Source organism: Gymnoscopelus braueri (assembly GCF_963280865.1).
Source record: "Gymnoscopelus braueri genome assembly, chromosome: 18".
Lineage (NCBI taxonomy): Eukaryota > Metazoa > Chordata > Actinopteri > Myctophiformes > Myctophidae > Gymnoscopelus > Gymnoscopelus braueri.
In genome coordinates, this window is record NC_137618.1 from 47,987,559 (window position 1) to 48,015,388 (window position 27,830).

The following is a 27,830-nucleotide window of genomic DNA, read 5'->3' on the forward strand; positions in this document are numbered from 1 at the left end:
TCATGGGCAGCAGCAGGTAAGCAGCGAGCAGCGGTAGCAGATCTCAGCAATAGCAGCAGCAGTGACACACGTCAGCTTAGCAAGACAGGGAAGCCAGAGTGAGCAGGTAACAGAGCAGTACCTATAACCACCCGATCAGGAGGAAAAGTGCATGTGACCTAGTCACCTGATCGGTTGCCCCAATCCCTTGAGTTGCCTGGCCTGAACTAGCTCCATAAACTGCGCCTCATTAAGACCTGGAACGCATCTGTGTCATTTTTTTATTTGAGCTAAAAAGCGTTATTTTACACTTTGGCTATTCAAAAATAGCAGATCTACAAGCTCATAGTGCGGCGACACTGAGCGCCGCACTATGAGCTTGTAGATCTGCTATTTTAGAAAAATCTGGAAAATGTGAAAATCTTTGAATATATATATATATTATTTTAAAGCGAACATTTTGTATTGAAATCTTTGCATCTGGGGGTCCCTGGACCAGAATATTTTGAGATGGGGGTCGGTGGCCAAATACATACATTTCCTTGACATGAAAATGTTTTTCATAATACTGTTAGAAGACATTTGTCAAATGTATACATTTTTAGAAACAGTGATCCAAACAGTAGAGAACCACCATGAATACCCATCAAGGAAGTAGCAAAAATAAGGCAACAGCAATGCAAAATTATTTTAGCGACAAAGTGGAAAAAAATATATAATATATATAAACACCAAGTGGATTTCACAATGAGAGTTTACAGAGATGGAAAAATAAACTGCATTCATGACACCACACAGTTCTGATGTTATCACAGTGAAACAACATATAAATGTGATTATATGTCTTTTAATAATTGATTACATGTATCATTCTTGAGGATCACCCATGTGTTTATTAAAAAGTACTAATACCCAGTTTAGGGCTGTATCTAGCACTTATCTTCTTAGCAATTATTATATCGATAACCTTTTATATTTAGCAAAATGGTAAAGCACAGATCTTTTTAATAGTAATTTGTATACAGTATATCAATGAATAAACACAAGGATAATTTTTTTTATATATGATTGAAAAAGTCTGATTAATAGTTCTTGTGTCATGTGAGTTGGTATATCTGCTATTTTTGAAAGTCAATTATTTTATTAAAATAAGTGATCTTTTATAATCAATTAAATCGATTAGTTTAACCGTTACACCCCTAACCCAGTGCAAAACTCCCCTCTTTCTCCAAATGTAAACATCATCACTAACCATCATTAACATTCTCATGCCATTATGAGCATATAATAATCTGCCATTATTATTAGACCACATGACAATCATTTAGATTCTCAAAATTAAGTCATGTCTCAGCATCATCATGTCTAACTATGTTGTTCCAGAGTTACACTGACCTTCCTTGGTAACATCTTCAGAGGGAGAGAATCAGTGTAAAAGTATGGATAGAGCGTGTCAGTGAAAGTGTGTGTGAAGGTGTGTATGTGTGTGTTAGTATCAGCATCAGAGAATGACAGCTTTCCTTCATTCCAGTCCAGCTGCACTCTGATCCTCTGAGGTTTCTGCTCCACTGAGAGAAGTGGAAGAGTGGATGGCTCTGATAACTTGTTGCATGCTATGTATTTACCTTCCCTTAACATTATATACCACATTATTTGACCCATATAGTCTCCCTTTCTCTGAAAAGACTCTGCTAACACACCCAGCATCCAGAATGGATTGTCTCCAACCTCAACATCCCAGCTGTGAGTCCCTGAGTTAAAGCCCTCAGAACCCAGGACTAAGGCCATAGAGTCAAACCTCTCTGGGTTGTCAGGAAGCTTCTGTCTTTCTCCCCATCTCATACTGGTCAGATCATCAGACAGGATGAGGTATGGATTGGCAGTGTTGGGGTCCAGAATGACTGGAGTGTAGGAGACAATGTCCTTCATCTTGTCCCAGACTCTGAAGGTCAGGTTGCTCAGGTGTTTGGTCACGTTCATCAGTGGTCCTGAGACCAGCTGTGGGTCCTGCAGTGTGAACTGGACTCTCTCCATTGTGGTCTTGTAGTTGTGAAGGAATGAGATGTGTTCAGCTCTCAGCACCTCCTCTATGGCTCTGATGTTATTTGAAAGGGTTAACATGTCTCTGTTCAGACCCTCAATCTTCTCCTTCATCATCTGACTCTTCTGCTGCTCTTCCTCCCTCAGTGCAGTGATGCTGGCCTCCTCTTCCTCTTGTAGAAACTGATGAATCTTCTTAAACTGGTCTTTAATCTGCCTCTCTGTGTGCCGGGTCTGAGCCTTAATGTGTTCTGCTGTTTGGTCACAGGTTGCTTTAACTTTAATAAAGACCTTCAGTTTCTCCTGTAAAGGCTTCAGTGATTTCTGGACTTCCTCCTTGTGATCCAGAGCAGCTTCATCGATGGGTCTGAAACTGTGGTTGGTGTGTTTTTCTGAATGAAGACACACAACACACACTGGCTGTTGACATTCCTGACAGAAGAGTTTGAGTTTCTCAGCATGCAGACTGCAGAGATCCTCAGACCCTGATGAAGTTCTCTGACGTTTTGAAGCTCTCTGATGTCTCTCCTGTATGAAGGCCTCACACAGGTTCTTCAGAGCCAGGTTACGGGGTGGATGATCTGTTGAATGCATTTCCTTACAAACTGGACATTGATTTATTCTCTTCTGTCTCCACCATTTCTGCAGACATTCTTTACAGAAGCTGTGGCTGCATGACAGGAGAACAGGATCTTTAAAGATGTCACGACACACAGGACAGGAAAGATCCTCTTCTGGAAGAGACGAGTTGGAAGCCATTTTGTCTCAGAGTGAAGCTACAAACACTCTGCTCAATACTTCAGCTGACAGAGGGCAGGTTCCAGTGGTCTGGGTCAGTATTTCCTCCTGTAGCTGTGGAAAGACAGTCTGTTCCCCTCACTGGAAGTTGTGTTTGATCTGAAGGTCAATCTTATCGTCTCAGATGAGTCTGGCAGGGAGCGGAGCTTCAACACCACCACAGACCTGTTGCAAAGTACACACATTCACCATTTACACACACACACACACACACACACACACACGATTTAATGAGATCACAGTCAAGTTTATTTCCTATACAATTAGTATAGACAGGGAACAATAGAGGGGGGGAGAGAGCCTATTTAAACCATGCAAAAACCTAGAGTACTGAAATCTGAACATACTGTCAGTACAATAACTGAAAAGCTTGGCTCCACGTTGCCTGTAGACATTTTATTTATATATTTATATATATATATATTAATGTATAGTGTTCTACTAGCCTGGTTCCAGACGAATCTGCCATTGCAAAATTGCATCGCACTTTAGCCCTCGGCAGATTAGGTCTGGCCCCCCTCCATAGAGATTCCATTTCTCTCCCTCCGCAGTTGTGCGGAACCAACCAGGGCCCAGTATCCAAATGTGGGCGGGCTTATCACCTTATTTGGAGCAATGACGTACAAGGAAGCACTGTTCTGATTGGTTCGTGAACAAGGAAGCACTGCTCTGATTGGTTTAGGTCTAACCAATAGAGTCCGTTTGGATCTTTTTGTAACCGCCCCTTGGAAAAAAATCTATCGTTGATAGGGACCAGACTAATATCCACGCAGTGTGTCGTGTGATATTGTCTGGCCACGCGAGGCTAGTGTACTACACCATTGCTGATGAAAAAAGAAAGTAGTTTGATATGAAGTGAATGAGGACACTAGAAAGCCGCTATCTGACATGCATTAGAGTTTTGTTGATCACCAAGGGGAAAAGTGTCCCTCGACTTAAGCATGCTTAAGCATCCAAACTGGCCCCTGTAAAAGTCATAACCTAACCCCTCCCCCTTCAAACTGTTTACTGTACATATTTGTTTTTCTTAACTTTAAAATGTTTATATGATGTTCTGCATAATAGTGAATATCTGTCTGTTATTTATGTCTCCATGAATTGAGTGCGTGAGGACCCCAATTGAAACAATCCAGTAGGCTTTTCAATCCTTTTTAGTTGAATTTTGAACTGTACTTCCATGTGCTTTTTTCTCTGCAAACTTCTAAATAAAGTATTCAATCAATCAGTCAAATGCTAACTATCCACTGTCCTGCATCAGGAATGGACACAGATGGTGTCACCCTTTAAAAAAAAGATGACAATATTTCATTTTCATCGTTAACGTGTTGTCAGCTTGTACATCTGGTGTATTTGTGAGGAAAGTAAATACCAACCTCTGTGTTTACTGGGTCGTCTCAGGTAGGGTTGAGTGTAGGTGTGAAACGCTCCCTAATGTGATGGTCATGGAACTGACTCTGGTTCCTCAATGTTGGTCCGGTTCCAGATCCAACCCTAGTCTCAGGGGGTCAGGTAAGGTTCAGCTGTGTTGAACAGGATTCTAAATCAAACACAGAAAAAAGAAAATAACTCAGTTCTTCTCTGAACTCGAATACTTTGATTTTTTAGTTTTTTTGTTGCATTCCTGAGCCAATAATTCAATAATTGAGGACTCGGTAAATGTTTTTTTTTAATTTATACTATAAAATAATATAAACTCCAAAACAACTATCACAGGGATTACTGATGAGCCTACTAATGATTCAGGTTAGAAAAAGATATGGTTTTGCTCTTGTTAAGATTGGTCTCCTATTAACTTCATTAGTCAAATATTGGATTATTGGCTCATGTGACAAACACAAATCTCCATGAATTCAAGGCTTCATGGGGTGAGTAATTGATAGAATTTCTTTTTTTTTTAAAGATAAGTATTCATTAACCACTTAAACCTAGATGCTACTTTGTTGTAAGTCAACAAATCACTTCAAAACGACAGGCTGTTATTACCCGTTTCTAAATTGCACATAAACAGGACATTGAGTTATGCAAAACGAGCGTTCTCCAAAACATTCGTTGGAATTCGGCTCAAATGCCGTTTATAATGACCACACACAGGTACATAGGTTCAGACAGTGGTGGAAGAACTACTTATGTTTTGTTAGTGAAGTTAAAGTACTAAGTAGCAATATCACAATGTAGAAATAAATGTACAAGTAAAACATCCTACTTTAAAACTTTTACTTGAGTAAAAGTACAATATTATCAGCAAAATATACTTGCAGTACTCATTATGCAGAATGTCCCATTTCACAAAATAGCAGATCTATCAGCTCACAACTTGATGTGACACATTGGGAGCTTATAGATCGGCTATTTTAGAATATCCTACTAATAAATAGGGCTTAATTGGTTAATGTTAGTTTTATAAAACTATAAATAAATACAACTGCAAGGTAAGTAATAAATAATAAGTAAACTATAAGAAAATATTCTGAGATGTAGCAAAGTAGATGAAATGTAAATAATCTCAAAATTGTACTTGAATACAGCACTGAGTAAATTCAGTTATTTAGTTATTTAACCATTGTGTAAAACAACAAAACAAGAACACTGTATAAAAATGCAATGCTGCAGATTCACATACATTAGTCAGAAAGTCTGTCATAACATGACAAAAGTGGATTTTTCTACTGACAGACAAACATTGTGTTTACATTGTGATAGCTTCACTGTGACACATTTACATAAATTATTTTAGCCCAAATACAACATTAAACAAACAAACACTCACACTAAGCATAAACCTAACAGAAACGGTAAACCTAGCCATGGTTCACATGACGCTTGCTTATCCTGTAGCCCCGGATGTTAACTCAGCATTCGGAGTATTTGTTCACTGTATTAATCCCCATTTTTCAATAGATATGCGTTTTAATCCCGTCTGTGCCTGAACGCCATTCCCCCCCTCGTTTACATCCCGTTTAGATTGAGTGCAATACCGACTTTGACCTGATCCGCCCCGTCACCACCACCCATTGAGGAATAAAGGGAACTTCTGACAGAATCCGAAAAACACGGGATTAAAACAGATCTATAGCAAAATACAGACTAATACAGTGAACACGTGTTCCGAATGTCTAGTTAACATCCGTTAGATACTTAATATGATTGTTTTGAACATGTGAGGAGAAGTACGGGCTTTCCGCGTGGATGTTCAGTGACTATTAGTGGGGTTGAGACCAAGACTATCATAGATACGAAAGTAAAAGTCAGACTCGATAAAATCCATGCATGATAGTCTTGATCCAAGGCTAAAGTAAACCTGTATATAGTGAACAAACAAACAGATGTAATGATAATAGAAAATACACTTCAAACAAACACATACCAGGCTGCATACAACTGATGAGGGAATGACTCCAAGGAGTTCATGTACAAAACAACCACCTACAAACTGTAAAGAAATGACTTAATCAAATGTCCATAACAAACAATACAATATTATCTTTTACGTAGACAAACTTCAGACAAACAAACAAACCTCATTTGGTTGAAATGGAGGAAAGTTGTTCTTCATTTACGCTTTCTTTTTACTTTAAGGAGAGCTGCTTCCTTGTTTGCCTCCGAGGTGGAGCAGTGTTCAGTCAGCAAATATAACGGAGCAAATATAAGACTTCCGGTGGACGATCTCTTCAGAATAAGAGTATCCTCTAGAGTAAAAAGAAACCATTGAAAACCATTGAAAAACGGTTCATTTGCACATTAAAACTATAAATTAAGCATTTAAAGTCTTTCATAAAACATTAAATGTGATGCTCTTACTTTGAAGGCAACCGGAAACCTTATATTTGCTAGCTCAAAAACCGGATGTTATATTTGCTACCGGAACGGAGCTCTCCCTCTCTCTGTCTGCGTTTCACTGTTCTTCACTGCACATCTACTGAGTGTTGTCTTCCGGGTTCACGATGCTTGTAGGTTCTCTATGTACCACTAGGCGTCGTTCGCTGCCTTTCTTACAGAGGTGGATGGATACAAAACGTTCTAAGCCACCAGTGGTCCTTGAGGGAGTCCAGCCAAATTAATAGTTAGAAACCAAATTGACCCTTATGTGTCTGTAACTCTGAGAGTGTACAAATGGAACCAAATGGACCCGTTACATTGTACACTCCCAGAGTTACATGAACACTATAATGATGATACGTCAGTGTAGATTGGGACCCCCAAGAAATTAAAATGGTTGAGTCCCTGGCATATCTTTTCAAATGGGGGTCCCTGGGCTAATATGTGTCAATTTGGTGGTCCTTGACACGAAAAAGGTTGAAAACCACTGTTCTAAGCTAGTCTCAAATCTCTCAACAGTCAGACATTGATGACACACCCAGCATTGAAAGCCTCATTTGCATGGAGAAAAATATAAGTGGTACTTGGCCTAAAAAAAAAAAAACCCTGGCCTGCTCTCCATCACTTGTATTATTCTTTTGTGGCAGATGGTAATAACCTAATAGGCCTACATATTTTTATATTTAAATATAGAAACATGCTAATTTGAAAACAAATGGACATAGAAGTGAATCTTTCAGCATATTTGGGTTTCAGTACCTCCACCAAGCCCCTGCAGCCATAGCTTTTGTATGACGTTCACCAGTTGAGCCACTATGGCAACTTGGTGTAATATTTGAACATAACCAGAAGCAATTTACGGTAGGTAAGAGAAGTTTATTATTATTCGGCAGCAGTAAAAAGTCACATTTTTAAAAGGTGTATAACATATTGGAGAATGACTGACTTGGCTTGTCAAATTAACAATTTTCAGTACTTGTGCAGTACTTGTGCAATGTGTGCAAATGTGCAATGCACATTGCAAATTTTTTTGTGCAATGTGCATTAAAGATTGGCACACATTTTCACGATTCTTTTTTTCCAAACATAGCAGATCTACAAGCTCATAGCGCGGCACTCGGTGCCGCGCTATGAGCACGTCGTAGGGTGCACGTCGTAGGGTGCGGCGGTGGTGGCGGCGGCGGCGGCTGCGGTGGCGTGTGTCTGGGAGTCTCCTCGTTGGCCCCGCAGGTGTCCACCACGCAGATGAGACTGTTGGTGACGGGGAACGCTCGCACCTTGCTGCACGTCACCCACCTGAAAGAAACCCCCCAAAGGAGAAAGAGGAAAACACGTCGACATGCAACCTCATTATTAGGCATGTAACGATTCACTCAACTCACGATACGATTAGAATCACGATACTAGGTTCACGATACGATTTTTCACAATTTATTTTAGCACAGAAGTATTTTCCAGACAAATTACCCAAAAAAATCATATTTTTTTAATGATTTCTCTAAAGCAAATCCAGTATTTTCTTCTCTTTTTATTATTATTATTATTTTTTACAATACTGTGTTTTCTCTTATCTTCTTTTCAATACCGTAGAAAATTACTGACTTTTATCAATTCTCTTACAAAGATCCTGTATTTTCGTCTCTTATTTTTTACGCCCTGCTTTTTGCATCGCGATAATTTTTTTTTATAAAGAGCTGGAGAGACATGGAGACTCTTTATATGGACAGGACACTCTATAGTAACGAGCTCTATCAGAACATAGACCCATTTTGCAATTATTTGAATAATTGCAAATCACTTACCCTACCTTTAAATCGATTTAAATTGTCATCAGCGGGCCGACTGATGGGCCGTGAGGATATTGCAAGTGGGCGCCCAAATATTTGTCAAAACATTACGATTTTAATGATATTATAACTTTCATATTTAACAAATAATGTACAAAAAAAAAGAAAATAACTCATGGTATTTTTTCTTTAAAACTTTGAAAGAAATGACTTTCCATTGTGATACAGATAAATAGGAACTTAGAGTATACTACGTTAGTTCCATTGATTCAAGCCGGAACACTATCGATTTGATTGATCTTTAAAATTAAACATGCTCCGAAAAATGCGCCCGTCCCACTCATCTGACAGACACACACACACACACACACACACACACACACATGTCAGTATCGACGTGGTACTCCAGGACACAGACAAACACACACAAACCTGTCGGTATCGACGTAGTACTCCAGGACGTGCCCGAGGCACGTCCGAGGCATGAAGCCTGCCAGCACGTAGATGATGTCACCCACCGCCGCACACTTCACCGTCACGCCCCGCCACGGCATGGCCGCCGCGGGCCGCCACTCGTTGGTGGCGATGTCATAGTACTCCACCGAGTCCAGCCCTCCTACACACACACACACACACACACACACACACACAGAATTCATTAATAACTCAGATTGCAAACATGAACCCTCTCATACATACAATGTATGAGAGGCCTGATGCCTCATGTATTTACACTACATGTCATTGTGTTAGACAGGTACAGTAGTGATGTTTCCATTACCCAGGGCGCCCTGGCCTCCCACAGCGTAGATCCTGTTGTTGACCACTACCAGCCCATGGTTCTTCCTGTTCTCTCTCATCCCACTCAGCTCTCTCCATCTGGGGGGGGGGTTAACCAGAGAGACAAAGTAAAGTCATTGCATCCTTATTTTAGGCAACATTTTTTCAAACATTTTCAAAATGCTTCCAAGATTTTGCAACATTTTCAAAAATAGCCAATTTTCTAAAACGTTTCGATCCATAGAACTTAATCAGGTTTTTATTTGCAATTGAAGACCGCTGCGCTGTGCAGGAGTCTTTTCTCCTACACTGGCTGGGCCTTGGTCCGATGTATCTGCTGGTCTGTAGGCGTGCAAGAGTTTTGCTCATTCTTTTAGAATGAGCTCATTCATGTAGAAAATAGCCGATCTACAAGCTCTCAACGCTTTGCTGTGCGACACGTTGTGAACATGTAGATCGGCTATTTCTGGCGCACGACACCCGCATGTACGAAACAAAGTATAACTCAGGCTTGTGTGTGTATGTTTTTGTCCACTCACTGTTGTGTGCTGGGGTCGTACACCTCACAGTTGCTGAGGACCCTGCCGGAGACGTTGTTCCCCACCGTGCCTCCGCACACGTAGATGAGGCCGCTGGCCTCCACGCAGCCGTGGCTGCAGCGGGCCATCAGCATGCTGGCCTTCACCTGCCACGACTCTGTGCGCGTGTCGTAGCACTCGAAAAGGTCCAGCGCTGAGCTGCCTGAGGGGACACGCACACACAGTAGAAAACAAAAACGAGCACACTCAGTCTGTATATAATGCAGTTTGCCGGGTGCACGGCTTACGAAGATTCACAGTACGAAGCGTAATAACCAGCAGCACTCAGGAGTCCTTCTGGTACTTTTAATTCATAGATGCACGGACGCGTTTCGGCTTCAAGCCTTCCTCAGCGTGTATCGACAATTTGCAACGCAACACACACACACACACACACACACACACACACACACACACACACACACACACACACACAATTACTGTTCGATACAGATGGCTGATGAGTTTCAGTTTATTATTACTATATACCAGACAACCACCACTCACTCACCCACTTCCAATCCACCGGACGTGTAGATCTTGCCCTGGGAGGCGCAGGCCGCCAGGCTGCCGCGCGGGGTGGGCGGCCCCAGCTTGGAGTACCAGCTGTCCTTCAGCACGTTGTAGCAGTCCATGCGCTTGATGGACTGCAAGCCGCCCAGGATGGACTGCGAGCCGCCCATGATGTACACCACGTTGTCCCAGAAGACGGCCGTGGCGTCCCGCCGCTTCTCGAACGGACAGTGAATGTCCGTCCAGCTGGAGTCCTGGTCGAAGGGGTGGGAGGAGACAGACTTTGATTGATTCATTGAATACTTTATTAACAGTTTGCAAAAAAAAGGTACAGTTATACAATAATGCTAAAAGGAGAACACAAAAAGCCCTGAGGGCTTGTTTCCATTGTGGTCCTGTGTATTCAATTAATCAAGACATGTAAAGACATACAATAGTATGACAACAGCCAATAATTTCATGAGCAGCGGAGTCGACTCAATTGAGTCTCCTACTGAGTCTCCAGTTGACCGATGACCGGTCAATCAAATTATTGGATGAATTCAAGGCTTCATGGTGTGTGTAATTGGTAGAAAATGTATGATTTTTTAGGTGAACTACTCCTTTAACGGACTGTTATCACCAGTTATACATATATGTTACACACGTGCTGCCACATAGTAAAATTTGGAGCGTTCATTTAACCGGACCAGTACCTTGGGGTTGAAGTAGCGACAGGACTGCGGCTGTGAGCCTCCAAACAGTGCGATGCGGTAGTCGTGTTTCTTGCGTCGCGGTCGGCTGCTCTCGCCAAGGTCTTCTCGGTCCTCCAGGGACAGCAGGTGATAGCGCATCCCACCTGACGGCGAAGGCGGACTGTTAATTTTGTGCGTGTCTGACTCCTTAAATCTAATCCTAATTTATATCAGACAACCGTGTTGCTCGTCAAAAATAACTATTCAAGCTATATTATAACAATCTATTCACTGTGCAACTGAAAATGCACTGCAGACGTGTGCCTTTCTGTTGTGCGAGTGTGTGTGGGGGGGGTTAAAGATGTACCAATACCATTTTCTCCTTCCCGAAACCGATTCCGTTAACTTGCGTATAGGTTGATACTGAGTACCGATCCGATTGTGTAATTTAAAAAACATCTAGGACAATGGTTCTCAAAGTGGGGTCCCTGGGGACCCTCAGGGCTCCTTGAAGGGGTTCCAAAGGGACCCTCACTAGTCTGTAATTCTGAGAATGTACAAATGGACCCATTGTACACTCTCAAGAGTTATGGGGTCCTTGAAATTAAAACGTTTTAGAACCACTGATCTAGGAATAAAATAAAATCCATTAATAATAGTTAAAGTGCAGCTCCATGTTAATAAAATAATGTAAATTGTACAGTAAGAATATATAACAGTAGTGCAACATCACTTCAATATATTACTGTAAATGAAATCTCATCATGTGAAAAATTACCTGGTATGGCATAGACTGGCATACTTGCCGATACCAATACCAGCATTTTAGGCAGTATCGGCAGCTTTTCCGATCGGTATCGGAACAACTCTAGTGTGTGTGTGTGTGTGTGTGTGTGTGCGTGTGTGCGTGTGTGTGTGCGTGTCTCCACTCACCGATGACCATCTTGAGGCACTGATTGTTGTCCTGGATGAGGGGCTCCGCCTGCACCGTCTTGGACAGGAAGGTCTTGGAGACGAGGGGGAAGCGCACGCAGCCCAGCACCTCCACCATGTGCGGCTGTCTGTTGCACACGTCGTACTTCATCCAGCACACGGCCGCGTCGTAGATCTGCACACGCAGTAACACATACTGAGTCCCACTGAACGAGTCAAATATCTGCTGTACTTTGTGTCCCAGTGTGTGCGTGTGTGCGTGCGTCGGACAAGGGTTCACTGTGGGCCCCCCTATGGAACACTTATTTACGATTAAGCTTCAATATAAGGATACAACAAAAGCACCTTGATGTAAAATGTGCTATTTTGTCCAAAATGTTAAAATACAATATTTGAAAATGGTCTTTAACACATTGAGTGCCAAGAACGCATATATGCGTTCTTTGCGTTCTTTAGAATCCATCACTTGAGTGCCAAGAACGCATATATGCGTTTTTTTTATACTTTTTTTTTTTTTTTTTTTGACCCACAGACCAAGGAGATATGATTTTTTGAAGATTTAGACTCCCATCCACTTCATTGTTAACTTAAAACTTCTGTATCTCGGCTCCTGAGTACTTTTTTTTTCTCAATGAAAAATCTCTCGCATAAAACAGCTAAAAAATCTGAAATAACTCTGGCATTCAATGTGTTGTTAAGTAATGTAAAGTACACATGATTTGAACATGCACAGTACATCATTATCAGACTTAAATTGACCCTTCAACTTCTTGCTTATGCCCAAAATGATTGGATATAAAGGTTTTGTATCAATTTGTAGCAACTGTAGAAATATTAGACCTTAATTGTGAAATGTTCCATCATGTTCTAATCATGAATACATTACACTCAAGACTGTTTTTATATATATATATATATATATATATATATATATATATATATATATATATATATATATATATATATATATATATATATATATATATATATATATATATATATATATATATATATATATATTTGTTTTTAACATTTTGGACCAAATAGACAATTTTACATTGAGGTGCCACTCTTCCTTAGTGCCCACTCTCCCTATATTATATCCAGTTATTTGCACACCGGCCGTAGGCATTTATTTAGAGACTAAGTTGAGGGGTTAAGGTTTGAAAATAGCCAATCTGCAACACGTTGTGAGCTTGTAGATCAGGTGTTTTCGGTGTGTGTGCAACACCAGCATGCCACTAAGTATAACTCAGGCTTTAGGGTTAAACATAGCAAAATATTTAATTACTGTGTGTGCGTGTGAGTGTGAGTGTGAGTGTGCGAGTGCACAACCCGATCGCCAGAGGAAAAGTTGTCATTGAACGTTTTTCAAATTCCGTGCATAGACAACTGGAAAACCCGAAAATCCGTGCATAGCCGCCATGGTGACTAAACCATTTCGGAGGCGCGCAGTCTCAATCTCTTCCGTGTTGCAACTGGTTACGCCCACCATATGCACGGATTTTCGGGGTTTCTAGGCGACTATGCACGGAATGACGTGCACTGGATCCGTGCAATGTATACTAAATTCTTGGAGATCAGGCTGGAGTGCAAGTGTGTGTGTGTGTGTGTGTGTGTGTGTGTGTGTGTGTGTGTGTGTACCTGGGCCTCTGCGCGGACAGTGAGTCTGTCCTGGTGCAGCAGGTGTGTGAGCTGCTTGACATCCAGCTGCAGGAACTCGTCCAGCCTGTAGACCTCAGTGAAGTGCAGCTGAATGAAGTCCTCCGCTGCCGCCTTCAGCTCTGGACAGTCCATACACTCTGCCAGCGTTGCGATGCCTACAGGACCACGACAACAGCACACCAAACATTATCGTCACTGTCGGGGCAGAAACCTCTTATTTCCATATACTAACTTTTTTTTGTCTTTTCACTCATTCACTGCCACGGACGTAATTAACGTAATTTACGTCCAAAATCCAATTAGCATGTGATCTAAATACTCCCACCTGTATGAGGATTATATATCTAACAGATGTGTGCTGCTCACCCAGACAGTTGGCGGCGTCAATCTGCCCTTTGAGGAACTCCACGCACATTTTCTTCACCGGCTCAATCTGGTACTGGTTGGCCGCGCCCAGCAAGGACTGGACGTTACTGCCGTTCACCGAGATCCTGACACACACACACACACACACCCACACACACAAAATGCATATATATATGTATTGTCCAATGACGTCAAACGTAATTCTGCGTCAACAGGCGTACGAGTGATGACAAATATCCAAGGCTTGAAAAAAAGAATTGAGGACAGCCCTAGTCCGGTGGTTCTCAACCTGTGATTCCAGTCAAGTGAAAATTTAAGGACTTTTAAGATCTTTTTCATAAAATAAATTGTCAAACATTGGCCAAATTGTCAAATAATATAAAAAAATGCTAAAATTGTGAAAATAGCCTATCTACTAGCTCACAACACCTCGCTTGTAGATCGGCTATTTTCACAATATTTATCTGTGGAACTAACTAACTAGTCAAACTAAATGTAATGCCTCAACTCCTACAATTCCAAGTGCTTGTTAGGGTGGGGGGTCCCCAGTTCAAATATGATTATTGTTGGGGGTCACGATCCAAAGAATATACAGAGCGGACTTTATACTGCTGAGATCCTAGTTCATACATCCTCATTTGTAAATGTAAAACTATGTTGTTAATCCTATACAGCATGCCTTCCAGTTAACCGTATACAGTACGTGACATGATGATAACAATAGATGTTCCAACCAGTACCCTGGTGGTCTCTTACCTGGCTGTGTATATGAACTCCACTAGCAACCCAATGATTTCAGGCTCAGCGCTCTTCAACTGCACCTCTTTGGATGTGGATTCCAACATACTGGCTGGACCAGGAGAGAGCAAAAACACAGACTTCATTTATACCTCATTGTATGATCGTGTCGTACAACGACTTGTTTTGCAACAGGAAAGGGTGTGTGTGTGTGTGTGTGTGTGTGTGTGTGTGTGTGTGTGTGTGTGTGTGTGTGTGTGTGTGTGTGTGTGTGTGTGTGTGTGTGTGTGTGTGTGTGTGTGTGTGTGTGTGTGTGTGTGTGTACTTACTGGTGAACATGAGTTTGAAGTAGTGGCTGCCTGCAGCCAGCACCACTCTGTGCACAGGGAAGTGTTTTCCTTGAACCACCAGGACCACGTCACACAGTGTACCCTGTACAACACACACAGTACATCACAGTGTACCCTGTACAACACACACAGTACATCACAGTGTACCCTGTACAACACACAGTACATCACAGTGTACCCTGTACAACACACACAGTACATCACAGTGTACCCTGACACACAGTACATCATTCACACACTTAAGTTCAAAATATCACGAAAAAGCGGCACTCCAAAATAAAGGATGCAAGACAGGCTCAGATGCACATTTCTTCAATGTATTGAACGTTCTCAATACATTTCCTAAACACTGCTAAACAAAAAGGCATGCAGAAGAGCTGCATGTTTTTTCTTTTACCAGTACTACATACACTATTAGGGAGAGGTACAGAGATGCACACTGGGTGACAAATACCTTACACACTCACTCACTCAATCTGCACTACCTCTCATGAGAGATACACGACTAGTTGAGTAGTACACTACATGCACTCATTCTCTCTAACCCCTCTCTCTCAGACAAACAGACAGACAGACCTGCTTCCTCAGAGTGTTCATCACTCCCATCACACTGGACAGCTGTCTGTACTCTGCTTCGTCAGCCATCACAGTCCCGTTTATGTCAGTGTCACCAGTGTGTCACCACCAGTAAATAGACAGGGATTAACAGGACACAGGTGAACTCGACAGACAATCAACACTGGGATAGGCTGGGGAACTAGGAGGACACAGGTGGAAACACTGACAAAATTACAAGACTGGTTAAGGCAGGTAAAAGTAACTAGGCAGACAGGAAACACTGGGATCAATACTACAAAATAAGGGTGACAAATGAGTTGACCTTTAAATTCACCTCAAGTAACTAACATTGCCAATTGTCTTAAGGTGGACTGAGAGGCTACTTTAGTAGTTTAGTAGTCACAGATTTGATCAATTTACTTTATGTGTGTGTGTGTTAATAACAGCACTCATTATTCAAACACAAATCATGCAAAACTGAAAAAATGTGGAAGTTCTAGGAAGTGCAAACCACACTCAAAAGTATAAAATGGTACTGCGTGCAACGTACCTAAGATGCCTTTTTGTGACACTTCAAGTGGCTGCACTATGAGTTGTGACTTGTTCTTTCTAGATGGTACGGCCTGGTCACCACATTGAGTACAAATATAGCGACCAAGACTTTTAAGGCAAAGCAGGTCATTTCCAAGGAAAGAGCCCCAAGTGTGTCATCCACAAAGCTGTCTAATATGTGGCACACGTCTGACATAGAAAATTGCCGAGACACTAATGACACCACCTGAGTGTTGGCAACATTGAGTTTCTCAAGCGCTTTGTTAAACAATGCTGGGGACTGCGCTGCTGCTGCTGCTGCTGCTGCTGCAAGCCGTGTGTGACATTTTTGGAAAGCAGATGTCTGTTTTAGAAATGTTAGTATTGGTAATGGTATGGCTTCACACATATTGTGATTTGGTCTTTCATTGCAAAAGAACACATCCACACCATGGCCAATATCTTCCAAATTGTCCCCGAACGCGTGCGTACCTCAGAAGTGCTGGCACTAAGCACCGTCTCCTGTCCAGTGTCCAATTTGTATAGGCTATGCACTTGTAGCAGGGCGGTATGGGTAAATATATATTATAGCCAACTACGCCACCTGGGGAGTTGCACCCCAGGAAATGATTACAGTGTAAACCAATCGCCTGAACAAAGATTGCTCCTCACACAAGTTCGTTGTAAGATCGAATAATTAAAAGGCAGAAACAGTGCTTTAGGCCAATATACAAAAAGCTTTATTTATAATTAAGAACAGTGTAAATGCATCAATAATAAAAAGGGCAAAACAATTAATAGCTAAAACAAAGTAACAATGCAATCAATAATAAAACCTAGGTGCCGGTAGGGCCGATGCTGGGGGGGGAGGGGGAGGAAGAGCAGGCCGACCGACCCAGAGGAAGGGCACCCCGGCACAGCACACGGTTTCACACTCAAAGCACAGCAAAGGGGGGGGGGGGGGGGTACCACAACCCGACTGGGCGGCCGCCACCTGCTTCCACACACCGAGAGGTCCCCAGCAAAAGGCCTGCAAGACAGAGAATAGGTTTTATTGGTGTCGGACAATTAGAGTAGTTTAACATTGGACTTGGATTAGGGGAGCTATGTATAATATATATATATATATATATATATATATTTACTATATCTTATATATATATATATTATAATGGAATGCCGTCTGTAGGCCTAGTCTCACCCAAAAGAAACAATAATAATAAAGCACTAAATAAACTAAATAAACAAATAACAAAAGTAATAAGCAAATAACAAAATAAGTAATAATAAGCAAATAAACAAAAGCAGATAACAAAATAAGTAATAATAAACAAATAAACAGAATAAGCAAATAAACAGAAAAGGCAATAACGCTAAATAATAAACAAATAAACAATAAGGCTGGCTGAGAGCCTGAGTGGGGACATTTGCGTCGGGAAGTGATACTCTAAACCCGTATGAGGGTGTACGCTCAGCTGAGCCAGTTGGTCCACGCCGTTTCGAAACGGGGAGAGGAGAACCTCAGCGAGGAGCGTCAATATGAGGGTTTGTAATACAGGCGTGGATGAGTCAAAAAGCAGCAGAGCAGCAGGTGGTATCACAGTGCCTGAAACGATAAGTGGCCGTGTCATTTCTACCAATTTATAATACTAATGTTCATTAAGACAGGAGCAGAGAGACACACAGTGACGTACCGCTATGCAGCAAAGGCGGAAGCCATGATGGCCCGCTTGCAGCGGCGGACACCGGTAGGAATAACTGTAGTAATATAAAGGCCATGATTATTATAGTGCCGCTATGACATAGAATTAATTGGCTTATAATGTGGAGAGGAAGGACCACCAACGTACCAGTTGTGCAGCGTGAAGCCAACACCGGACTGGGCGTAAAACGCAGACGAGGTGGATAAACACACCGAGGCTATAAATGACACAAACGGTCATGGTCAAGTTCATGACCATGCGCCACACAGTATAAGACAGTTGCATAAACAGCAAGACGGAGAGACATACCTGCGCTGGTGCGCGATGCAGATACCGACAGGTGAGCCCACCAGGCCAGCCTGAACAAGTAGTGGACCGGTGTGGAGACAGACAGACAGCTAACTAAGTTTGAGGGTGCGTTGCCTAAATACTGTTGTCAATCAGCCCACTGATGAGTGGGCGGAGGATGGCAGCGTGGGAACCCACGCCCATACTGCTACAATCCATCCCACCCAATTGCATCGTCGGCCCGACGATGACTTATCCCAACACGACCAAACCCTAACTCCAGGGTCTATACAAGGCTGAGACAGCGTTCGATGCCGAAACAGGGGTGGAGACCAGTCCTCTATCCACTGCCTGTGGAAGATGGAACAGGTTGGAATGTTGGCCAGCTGTAGACCTGGAAGTTCGGCGTTGGACAGCCTCGCCACTACTGGATGGATCCTCCGGTTGAGAGACCAGTGATCTAGAGAGTGGAAGTACCCTGTTGGACTCAACTAAGTCCCCAGGCACAACCGCAGTTGGTTCAAGAGCCGCCAGCACAATGGGGACCGAATCACCATCGTGAGGTTCCCCATACTCTGGACTCATCTGTGGATCACTGTCTCTGTTGCCGGATGGTTCGTCCAACCGAGGAACAGAGGATCCTGAATGTAAGTCTATTAATACCGCAGGGTGCTCGTTCGGATTAACAGGCCCAACCGAGATGTAATCTGGTTGGCTAGAAGGACACAGGGGAGGCCCTGTTAGAAGTGGACCTGCGGGTGGGACCAGTCGGGACTGAGGCATGTCTGAAGACAGAACAAACCAGTCTCCATCACTCTGGTCTTCACCCGCCAAGGGTGGTGGCTGCAAGGGAGGTGACTTCTCGATCCGTTGGTCACTTGGGGAGGTGCCGACCGGAGACTCTCTCCCAATCCGTTGTTTGAGGAGGGAGCGATGGATATGCTTCACTCTGCTCGGGTCACTGACCGGCGCAATAGTGTATACGGCCCCACCAGGCATGGGCGCTCTAAGTACTCTATAGACTTCGGAATGCCACAGGTCGTGAATTTTGTGGCGGCCTCTTTACTTACTTACTTCACGAAGATAAACTAGCTGCCCTTCTTCCAAGGACGGGTCCCGGACCCTGAGGTCATGATGCGCTTTCCGGCGGTCTGCCACAACCTTCAACCGATCCCTCGCGCCCCTTCGAAAGCTATCTGAAGCCGGGTCTGATGTTCAATGACCCAGGCGTTTACACTACCCGCTACCGGTTCCGGGACCCTCCCCAACAGGAAGTCCACAGGTAGACGTGGTTCCTGCCCGAACAGTAAGTAGTAGGGGGTTTCGCCTGTGGCCTGATGGGGGGTGGTGTTATAACAGAATAGCATCTGGGGAAGGTAATCGACCCAGTCCCTCTTACGAAAAGAGGGCAGAGTGCGCAAGAGGTTATGTAGAGTTCGATTGAAGCGCTCGCACTGCCCGTTCCCAGCCGGGTGATACGGAGTAGTGCGAGACTTTTGAATGCCGTACAGATTACAGAGCTGTTGGATGAGTGATGCTTCAAAGTTTCGGCCCTGGTCAGAATGAATGCGGCCAGGGACCCCTAGTTTGTAAAACCATTCATTGACCAGCACCTGGGCAACAGTTGACGCCCGTTGATCGCTAGTGGGAATGGCCAGTGTATATTTACTGAAGACGTCCGTTATGACCAAGACATTCTCCAACCCTGTCCGGGAAGGTTCTAAGATGGTAAAGTCGACGGCCACAATCTCGTTGGGCCGGGAAGCCAGTAAGTGGCCCATGTAACTTCGTGCAGGCGGTCGGGTGTCCTTGGCCACCTGACACCGCTCGCATTCCAGGCACCAGCGGGCCACATCAGCGGACATACCGGGCCAATAGCACCGCTGACGCACCAACTCTGTGGTGCGCTCGACTCCCTGATGCCCGTGGTCCTGATGTAACTGGGTCAAGACCTTGTCCTTCAGGACAATGGGCAAGACCAATTGGTCTGACTCTGCTCCTCCATCCGGGCGGAAAACCCTACGGTAGACCACACCCTCCTTCTCAACCAAGCGGTCCCATTGACCAAGCAGTGCTAACGCTGTCTTTGACAGCTGTTTGCGCTCTGTAGGATTTGGACGCGTCCCCTGCCTCCAGTACCCGAGAACCTCTTGAATGACCGCGTCCCCTGTCTGTAAAGTCTGCAAGTCAGACAAACTATGGCCTGGCAGTGCTGTGATGGTGGCCTGAGTAGCCAGAGCTATTTGCTCCGGTGGCTCCGCCAATTGCAGCATCGTTGGAAGGGCTGTCCCCGGAACCAACCCCTGTAGTGCCGTAGGCCCTAATGGATGCTGTCGAGAAAGCCAGTCAGCATTTTGGTTACTCTTGCCTGAGCGGTACTTAAGCTCGAAGTCGAATCGCGCCAATTCACTGGCCCAGCGCTGCTCCACCGCGCCCAGTTTGGCCGAAGACAGGTGAGCAAGTGGATTGTTGTCGGTATAAACGAGGCACCGTTGTCCCAGTAAGTATTCGCGGAATTTCTCGGTCATAGCCCACTTGAGCGCCACAAACTCCAACTTCATAGAACTGTAGTTGGACATGTTACGCTCAGTGGGACGGAGACCACGGCTGGCAAAAGCCACGGGGCGCACCTTGCCTCCCTGCTCCTGGGAAAGGACAGCGCCCAACCCGCTGTGGCTGGCGTCCACCTCCAGAATGAAGGGCAAGGAGAAGTCGGCGTAAGCAAGGACAGGGGCGGATGTAAGAGTCTTCTTCAAAGCGTCAAAGCTCAGCTGGCACTGCTCGGACCAGAAGGAAGGAAAGTCTCTTTCTGATGTTCTAAGGGAGGCCCTCTTAGACTTCGTCCCCGCCAGCTGAGCTACCAGTGCATGTAGGGGGGCCGCCATTTTGGCAAACCCCTCCACAAAACGGCGATAGTAGCTGGCGAAGCCCAAGAATGAACGTAACTCCGATACTGTGGCCGGCTGACGCCAGTCAGCGACAGCCTCGATTTTACTGGGATCTGTGGCGACTCCCTTGCTAGAAATGACATGGCCTAAGTAATGAAGTTCCTTTTGGAAGAAAGCACACTTCGCCAGCTTTGCTTTTAAGCCCTCCCGCTGCAGCCGGCCAAGAACGATTTCCATCCGTTCCAAGTGCTGGGCTACAGTGGAAGAGAAGATGACAATGTCATCAAGGTAGAGGAGTAAGGTCTGACATTGTTGGTCCCCGAACAAACGCTCCATCAGCCGCTGAAAAGTCCCAGGAGCGTTGCAGAGCCCGAATGGCATTCGGTTCCATTCGAAGAGGCCAAATGGGGTGCAAAACGCGGTCTTAGCCCGGTCCTTCTCAGCGACTGGCACCTGATTATACCCGCTAGCAAGATCCATGGCTGAAAACCAACGCGCTCCGGACAGAGAGTCCAGGGACTCCTCGATACGAGGCAAAGGGAATGCGTCCCTCCTAGTCTTGGCATTCAGCCCCCGGTAGTCCACACACATGCGGAGGCTACCGTCCTTCTTCTTTACCAGCACTATGGGGGACGCATAAGGGCTGCTACTCTCCCTGATGATATGGTTCTCCAGTAACTGGTTGATGTGGGCCTTTGCTACCTCATATTCAGAGGGGGGTATGCGCCGGTACCGATGACGAACAGGAGCCTCGTCAAGAAGGGGATCTCGTGGGAGATCAGGTCAGTGCAACCCAAATCCCCCTCGTGAGTAGAGAACACTCCACTATACTTCCGAAGCAGGGCCCTGGCCGGACCTTGATCTTCGCTCGACAGAGCACCCAAATCAAGCGCCTCAATCTGTTCTGGTATGGAAGTCGAGGCGGTTGTAGAGGAGATGGTAGCGGTAACTGAACCAACCTCTGTGACACCTGAAGGCAAGGTGACTACCTGAGTGCTACTCAAATGGCCCAAGATAGTCCGTGGATAAAGTAATACATCGATAGTCCCTACATTGACTACGGGGACGTAGACCGTGCCTCGAGTCACTCTGAGCAGGGCTGGAGAGGCCAACAAGCCAACCGGTAGGCCCGACTCAGGGGGCTCAAAGAGGACGGAGGTGGGAGATTCCTGCTCTATACACGTTGCCGCAACCAGCTTCATCGTGCCTCCAGGGATGCGCCATGCGTGCTTACCACGAACCTTAACCCGTCCCAGGCCACCCACAGTAGATTTAATCTCGGCCTTGTGGCACCGTTGTAAAGCCTCTATAATGAGACTGGGGGCCTGTAACACAGACCGTGTTTTAAAGAGGCCTGCCCCATGCTGGCCAAAGAGCTCTCTATAACGCCGAACCAGGACATTCATGCCCAGAACCCCCGGCGCCTGAGAAGTAAGAGTGGTGGGGGGATCTTTGACGATTAACACCCCACATTTTAGCACCGACTTCCCACAAAGCTCCACATCGAGCTCTATGTAACCCACGTAGGGAATAGGAAGGCCATTAGCTGCGCTCAACTGCAACCAGTGGCAAGACCGAAGACGATCCCGGCCCCAGGGTTCGAAATGCTGCCGGAAGAAGGACTCAGTCATTGTAGACACCATGGACCCGGTGTCGATCAAGCAAGGGACAATTACGCCACCCATACAAACATCCAAATGTGGGCAAGATGACATCAGACTTGATATCATACCTGCATCAGTAAGAACTCCCGAGCCGGTGGGGTCCCCACCCGAACTGTGGCTCTGCAGCTCGGTGGGTGTCAGTTTTCCGTCGGTGCACGAGGGTGCGACGGCCTGCCCCCACCTGAAGGTGGAAAGGCAGTAGGGGGGGTGGAGGATAGGGGGGATACTATTGGGCCTCGCATTCCCTGGCGAAGTGGCCGGGCTGCTGACACTTCCTACAGAATACCGGGCCACCTCGAGGTGGTCGACTAGGCGGTTGAGTGCTGTGTAGGAGTGACACTGTCTGTGTGAGTTGGTTTAACTGCTCCTGTTGTCTTTTATCTCCTTCAACTCTGTAAACTCTGAGCGCTGAGGCGAGTTACTGCCTGCTGGGCGCGCCCCACCATGAACAGCATACTGAGTGCCATGTGCCGAAGGAACGGAATAGCTACGACCCCTCGCACCCCCTGGCATGCCCTCCCTTTCCCACCGAATCGCTTCCTCTCGAACTGCCAACAAGGTACTGGTTGGACTACGACGTACCAATTGTTTTAGTTCCCGTCTAAGGGAGCTGTCCAAGACATGTTCAGTGAACTGATCTCGTAACAGGGCTTCGCTATTAAACATGCCAGCCGGTGCACGCTGTCTGACTCTCTCCATTAGGCTCATAAGAGCGAGAGAGAATTCCTGCAGTGTCTCTCCGTCTTGCTGTTTCCTGCAGAAGAATGCCTCCTGTAAAGCTACATAGGACTGTGAACACCCATATAGGTCTTTTAGAATGCCAATGATTTGATTGGGATCCTCCCTCTCCGCAACAGGCCGATATTTTATCTCCTCTCGTGCCTCACCCTCCAGGTGATCAAATAAGAAAAAAGCTTGGTCTAGGGCCGAAAGATAGCGAGCACGCATACAAGCCTGTGCTTCTTCCACCCATTCATTTATACTTACACCTGACTTGCCCCCGAAATATGGGCATTTTCTATCTCGCGGCACAAAGACCAACCTTTCTGGTGCAATCGCCCCAGCACCACCCAACGGGGGTGCAGGAGGAGGTGGGGCGGACACGTCAGAGGGAACTATACTAGTACCTGGCTGTGTATCTCCCTGCTCCTGTCTTAATGAACAATTATCTGCCCTTAGCTGAGCCACTAGCTCCCTGAGCTCCTGCAGCTCCGCCTCCATAGCGGTGACAGATAACTTCCACACTTACAACCAAATTGAGAACACAACACAGGTCCTGAAGTGGAAACCAGGGAGCCCGTTTAGGCGACCAATGGGTCCTCTCACGTCCACTGATACCCCCTGCTGCTCTGCTTTGCTGCTTTGCTTTAAACAAAAGAAACACAAATTAACAACAAAAACCAAACAAATTAACAACAGAACAGAAAAATACAAAAATAAAGCTAAACACGTCTCTGCCTTTGATCTGTACGTCCTGCCGACCCACGCCAATTTGTAGCAGGGCGGTATGGGTAAATATATATTATAGCCAACTACGCCACCTGGGGAGTTGCACCCCAGGAAATGATTACAGTGTAAACCAATCGCCTGAACAAAGATTGCTCCTCACACAAGTTCGTTGTAAGATCGAATAATTAAAAGGCAGAAACAGTGCTTTAGGCCAATATACAAAAAGCTTTATTTATAATTAAGAACAGTGTAAATGCATCAATAATAAAAAGGGCAAAACAATTAATAGCTAAAACAAAGTAACAATGCAATCAATAATAAAACCTAGGTGCCGGTAGGGCCGATGCTGGGGGGGAGGGGGAGGAAGAGCAGGCCGACCGACCCAGAGGAAGGGCACCCCGGCACAGCACACGGTTTCACACTCAAAGCACAGCAAAGGGGGGGGGGGCCGCCACCTGCTTCCACACACCGAGAGGTCCCCAGCAAAAGGCCTGCAAGACAGAGAATAGGTTTTATTGGTGTCGGACAATTAGAGTAGTTTAACATTGGACTTGGATTAGGGGAGCTATGTATAATATATATATATATATATATATATTTACTATATCTTATATATATATATATTATAATGGAATGCCGTCTGTAGGCCTAGTCTCACCCAAAAGAAACAATAATAATAAAGCACTAAATAAACTAAATAAACAAATAACAAAAGTAATAAGCAAATAACAAAATAAGTAATAATAAGCAAATAAACAAAAGCAGATAACAAAATAAGTAATAATAAACAAATAAACAGAATAAGCAAATAAACAGAAAAGGCAATAACGCTAAATAATAAACAAATAAACAATAAGGCTGGCTGAGAGCCTGAGTGGGGACATTTGCGTCGGGAAGTGATACTCTAAACCCGTATGAGGGTGTACGCTCAGCTGAGCCAGTTGGTCCACGCCGTTTCGAAACGGGGAGAGGAGAACCTCAGCGAGGAGCGTCAATATGAGGGTTTGTAATACAGGCGTGGATGAGTCAAAAAGCAGCAGAGCAGCAGGTGGTATCACAGTGCCTGAAACGATAAGTGGCCGTGTCATTTCTACCAATTTATAATACTAATGTTCATTAAGACAGGAGCAGAGAGACACACAGTGACGTACCGCTATGCAGCAAAGGCGGAAGCCATGATGGCCCGCTTGCAGCGGCGGACACCGGTAGGAATAACTGTAGTAATATAAAGGCCATGATTATTATAGTGCCGCTATGACATAGAATTAATTGGCTTATAATGTGGAGAGGAAGGACCACCAACGTACCAGTTGTGCAGCGTGAAGCCAACACCGGACTGGGCGTAAAACGCAGACGAGGTGGATAAACACACCGAGGCTATAAATGACACAAACGGTCATGGTCAAGTTCATGACCATGCGCCACACAGTATAAGACAGTTGCATAAACAGCAAGACGGAGAGACATACCTGCGCTGGTGCGCGATGCAGATACCGACAGGTGAGCCCACCAGGCCAGCCTGAACAAGTAGTGGACCGGTGTGGAGACAGACAGACAGCTAACTAAGTTTGAGGGTGCGTTGCCTAAATACTGTTGTCAATCAGCCCACTGATGAGTGGGCGGAGGATGGCAGCGTGGGAACCCACGCCCATACTGCTACACACTGAAAACGGCCCTTTTCTGACCCCTGACCTCACTGGACGGCCCGCCACTTTTCAAAATACACCTGTCCCGCTTAGCGGAGAGTGTGGCGGTGTAGAGGGGGTCTCCCCGAACGCGTGCGTACCTCAGAAGTTCCGGCACTAAGCACCGTCTCCTGTCCAGTGTCCAATTTGTATAGGCTATGCACTGAAAACGGCCCTTTTCTGACCCCTGACCTCACTGGACGGCCCGCCACTTTTCAAAATACACCTCTCCCGCTTAGCGGAGAGTGTGGCGGTGTAGAGGGGGTCTCCCCGAACGCGTGCGTACCTCAGAAGTGCTGGCACTAAGCACCGTCTCCTGTCCAGTGTCCAATTTGTATAGGCTATGCACTCCTTTGAACAGCATATCCATTTAGATAAATTATTAATGTTTTAAATCCGTTTTTGTTACACAGGTCAGATATAAGTTAAGGGGTTAACCCTCCAAGACCCGCAGTTGTAATATTACAACATTTGTATTTTATCAAAAACATGGTATAAATCATTTGTTTTCCTGTTATTCTTTCACCTAAACATCATCATTGGATCCTATTGTTTAGTCTTGCAATGTCATTGGCCGGGATATTTGCATATAAATACCCCCCACAGAGGCAGGAAAAGTCACAACTTGAAAATCCTTGAAGGAAGAACAATCTCTTTTTCACTGGACAGGATTTCTCACAAAAAAGTAAGTAAAATGTCTGCAATAATTTTTTTGGTGATCATTAGAATGTCTAGAACATGTACATATGATATTATTGGGAAAGATATCCCCCAAATGTAAATTAGAGCATGCTTTATACTTGTTGTTTTTTTACAACTCTGGGTCATAGTGGTAGCAAATAGCAATGCCACCTGTTCACCTGGCTAAGTGGAGTCTTATAGTTTTCACAATACATTTATACAATTATGTGTATTTTCCCCACATTGCATTACTATATATATATATATACCACAAATAACCACAAACATTACCAAAATGTTTTGCTAAAACATTATAGGCAATGAAATGTTATAACTTATAAGCTAAAGCAGTATATTTGTCTTCGAGTACAATTGGTTAAAACATACAAATTGGTATGTGTGTGTGTGTGTGTGTGTGTGTGTGTGTGTGTGTGTGTGTGTGTGTGTGTGTGTGTATATATATATATATATATATATATATATATATACCAATTTGTATATTGTAACCAATTGTACTCGAAGACAAATATACTGCATCATTAGCTTATAACATGTCATTGCCTATAATGTTTTAGCAAAACATTTTGGTAATGTTTGTGGTTAGCAATCAGTGTATGGTAATTGTTCATATGGGAGTCGCCCAGTTAAGAATCTCTCATCATTGTTCATGTGATGGGTGTTGGGATTGCCCACTTACAGTCATCCCCAATCCCTTTGTTAGGCTAAGCATCATCATTCATCACTGATGGTGCTAAGTACCATCATCACTGATGCCACTTGTGAGGATAAGCAAAGTACAATAGGTTGGCCAGACAGTATTGTGTGACTTGTGAAATATGTACCTGCAGTGAGATGTGCTAGTACTAATGTACTAATGGTATTTCTTTATTTTCATTTCAGAATGCCACAAGCAAGGAGAGAGCCTCGCTTCACTGCAAGGGATGTGTTGGATATTGTAATGAATGGAGAGAGTGATGTGGACATCGACTTTACTGAAACTGATGAAGAGTCGGATGAAGAGGCCTGTGGAGAGGAGTCCAAAGAAAACCATCCACCCAGTGAACCCAGTGAACCCACTGACCCACTGCCCCCCCCCCAACCGGCCAAACACGCCAAACCCAGTGAAAGATATCAGTGGCAGAAGAAGACCTTCATCAGCCCTAATACAGACTTTTCTCTCATTCTGGTAAGAATCAAGTTATGTTTACCATTTGTCATTTTAGTATTACAATGTTTGCAATATCTCAGACTTGTATCCTGATGAATCTTTGACATGTATATTCATTTATTCTGTTCTAATCAGGTGAACACTGCAGTCAAAACGCCAAAGAGGGGACGGCCATCTTCAGCTCAGAAGAGACAACTG

General features: G+C 44.5%; 3 protein-coding genes across 4 annotated transcripts; all 3 read right to left on the reverse strand.

Moving 5' to 3' along the window:
• Nucleotides 1-436: 436 nt before the first annotated feature.
• On the reverse strand, nt 437-6,430 carry LOC308105951 (E3 ubiquitin-protein ligase TRIM35-like). Of its 2 annotated transcripts, XM_080456923.1 has the most exons (4): nt 6,335-6,415; nt 6,182-6,247; nt 4,191-4,354; nt 437-2,982 (listed from the first exon to the last, which is right to left on the reverse strand). In XM_080456923.1, exon 4 carries the CDS (start codon nt 2,776-2,778, stop codon nt 1,345-1,347), a length of 1,434 nt encoding a protein of 477 aa, XP_080313049.1. In that variant the 5' UTR covers nt 2,779-2,982; nt 4,191-4,354; nt 6,182-6,247; nt 6,335-6,415; the 3' UTR covers nt 437-1,344. The 2 variants fall into 2 exon arrangements, with proteins under 2 accessions (XP_080313049.1, XP_080313048.1); XM_080456922.1 differs by lacking the exon at nt 6,182-6,247 and having other exon boundaries at nt 6,335-6,430.
• On the reverse strand, nt 4,315-15,662 carry LOC308073399 (kelch-like protein 7; the record flags this gene model as incomplete). The annotated part of the gene is made up of 13 exons (XM_080412273.1): nt 4,315-4,354; nt 7,786-7,929; nt 8,853-9,036; nt 9,202-9,299; nt 9,740-9,937; nt 10,286-10,545; nt 10,987-11,129; nt 11,899-12,073; nt 13,543-13,718; nt 13,930-14,054; nt 14,686-14,779; nt 14,997-15,099; nt 15,594-15,662. 13 exons carry the CDS (start codon nt 15,660-15,662, stop codon nt 4,315-4,317), a joined length of 1,809 nt encoding a protein of 602 aa, XP_080268399.1.
• A 3,598-nt stretch (nt 15,663-19,260) lies between these two features.
• LOC308073400 (retrovirus-related Pol polyprotein from transposon 412) lies at nt 19,261-21,576 on the reverse strand (the record flags this gene model as incomplete). Its single annotated transcript, XM_080412274.1, has 1 exon — nt 19,261-21,576. The coding sequence occupies one exon, from the start codon at nt 21,574-21,576 to the stop codon at nt 19,261-19,263; it is 2,316 nt and encodes a 771-aa protein (XP_080268400.1).
• Nucleotides 21,577-27,830: the final 6,254 nt, after the last annotated feature.

Bases quoted from the DNA above. Each gene is read 5' to 3' on its own strand.
- LOC308105951 (XM_080456922.1), bottom strand. From the start codon at position 2,778: ATGGCTTCCAACTCGTCTCTTCCAGAAGAGGATCTTTCCTGTCCTGTG.